The 2,058-nt window shown below is 46.6% G+C and overlaps 1 protein-coding gene across 1 annotated transcript; it reads right to left on the bottom strand.

The window, feature by feature from the left end:
* Window positions 1-1,109: 1,109 nt before the first annotated feature.
* On the bottom strand, window positions 1,110-1,593 carry LOC102287366 (DNA-directed RNA polymerases I, II, and III subunit RPABC2). The gene has a single exon (XM_005906910.3). It carries the CDS (start codon window positions 1,518-1,520, stop codon window positions 1,137-1,139), a length of 384 nt encoding a protein of 127 aa, XP_005906972.2. The 5' UTR covers window positions 1,521-1,593; the 3' UTR covers window positions 1,110-1,136.
* Between the last annotated feature and the right edge of the window lie 465 nt (window positions 1,594-2,058).

The raw sequence follows: 2,058 nt of genomic DNA, 5'->3' as shown, positions 1-2,058 counted from the left end.
AAACCCTAGTTAATGGTAAGTCCTCTTCTATCATATAAGGAATAGGTGCAAGATTTATCCATATTTCAAGAGGGGCCATGGATTTGGTATTTAGTGATAAACATATCATCAAGAAATATAACTGATGGTTGGAAGTTTAACAGGGTAAAATGACAGTGTGACTAGCACCCCCTAGTGTTGAGGAGAAGCTGTGCGTAGATGGGAGGTGGCTGAGAGCTGGGGGTGTTACAGAATTTCTCTTTGTTGGTGCTAAGGCTCTCAGTCATGTCTGACTCTTTATGGCCCAATGGACTATAGCCCGCCAGGTTCCTCTGTCCATGGAATTTTCCAGGCAAGGATACTGGAGTGGGTTGTCATTTCCTACTCCAGGGGATCTTTGTGACCCTGGGATTGAACCCATGTCTCTTGTGTCTCCTGCATTGCAGGTGGGTTCTTCACCACTAGTACCACCCGGGAAGCTCCTCCTCTCTATTGCTTTGCTTTAAATCCACTTCTTCAGGAGCAGAATTCCAGGATGCTGGGTTCATCTGCCAAGAGACTTCTGGGTAAAGTGCTTAAGGCAATTCAAGAGAAGCATCCAGGGATGAAACCAAAACTAAGATGCCATCCCGGAGGTGAAAATCAAGTGGCCAGGAATGAGCTATAGACAGTAGCGAAGTTAGGCAGAAGCAAGAGATTCCTGGTGGAGCCTGGAGAGACTCCTGGCTGCTACCTGAGCAAACACTATAAGCATTTGTTTTTCTAGGACTCTCGAGCTTTTAAGGGAAGGAAATTTTTGAAGACCCTGGGTAAACTTGCATATCATTCCTCAAATCACCACCAATCTTGCCTTAGCTAAGGACGAGAGTGCTAAAGTAAGAGTGAGAAGGCTTTTGGAGGCAGAAGCATTCTGAAGACAGATATCTGAGTAGGTAAAATAAGCAGAAGTAAAAGTCACAAGCCTTAACAAGCAGGTATAGGGTAGAGTTAGTCATTGGTCGCCTAGATGCCCTTAAGTTTTTAGCAATTTTATTTTTTTATTTTTATTTTTTTTTGAGTTGAAAGGTTGAAGAATTTACTATTTACACGTATAAAGACTATAAAAAGACTATGAGACGAGCCACGGGCGGAGGCCCAGTCCAGAGGTTGACTCCGGCTCAGTCGGTGATGATGAGCTCGTCGACGCCCCAGTCTTCGTAGCTCCCGTCTGGCAGGTAGCGGCGAATGATGATGGGGATCTTCCGGGCCTTGAGCTCCTTCATGGCGATCAGTAAGGGATCTGTCTCCCCCTCCAGCTCCACCATCACAGGGGCGCACATCGCAATCTGAAGGGCTCGGGTGCCCAGCACACGGGCCCGCTCATACTTGGTCATATATGGTGTGGTGATTCGTTTCTGGTTGGCCTGCGGTCGCTCTCCAGAAGGGAGAATCTCAACGTTCTCCTGGCCCTCCTCCTCGGCATTCTCCAAGTCATCGAGCCCTTCATCCTCCTCCACGTCATCAAAGTCGTCTCCATCAAAATTGTCCTCGTTGTCTGACATGACGCCCGCACAGCAGCCACCGGGTTCCGCGACCCAGACCCGCGCGGAGACCGGCTAACAGCGTACCTCCGCCTTGCGCCAGTTTTTAGCAATTTTAGATGTCTCTTTGGCTTGCTTTTCTGACTCTAGCTCCTCTGTTTGTAGAAGTTGGTATTTGTCATCATGCTGAAACCATTCTACATACAGACAAGGTTTCATTTATTGTCCCAGCCCTGCCTCCTTTCTGTCCTGTGGAGTTTGGTGATATGAGGAGAATGGAGCCAGTCAGCTCCTGGACTCTCTTTCCTCCTGTCATTCATTTGAACACTTAATTTATGCCAGACACTTCATTATACACAGGGAATATACTAGTGAACACTAGTGAACTAGTGAACTGACACAAATCTTGCCCTTATGAAGTTCACGTTCTAGTGGAAGAGGCAGACAATAAACAGATTGCAAAAATATAATGTGACATATGATGCTAAACCCAGGAACAAGGATACAGTGGTTAAAACTGTACATAGGGTGGCCAAAGGGGTTGTTTTTGAGTAAAAAT

The sequence above is a fragment of the Bos mutus genome, chromosome 8 (genome assembly GCF_027580195.1).
Source record: "Bos mutus isolate GX-2022 chromosome 8, NWIPB_WYAK_1.1, whole genome shotgun sequence".
Taxonomy (NCBI): domain Eukaryota; kingdom Metazoa; phylum Chordata; class Mammalia; order Artiodactyla; family Bovidae; genus Bos; species Bos mutus.
This window is presented reverse-complemented; position numbering and strand designations above follow the sequence as displayed.

Excerpts from the sequence above, each read along its gene's own strand:
- LOC102287366 (XM_005906910.3), bottom strand. The coding sequence starts at position 1,520 with ATGTCAGACAACGAGGACAATTTTGATGGAGACGACTTTGATGACGTG.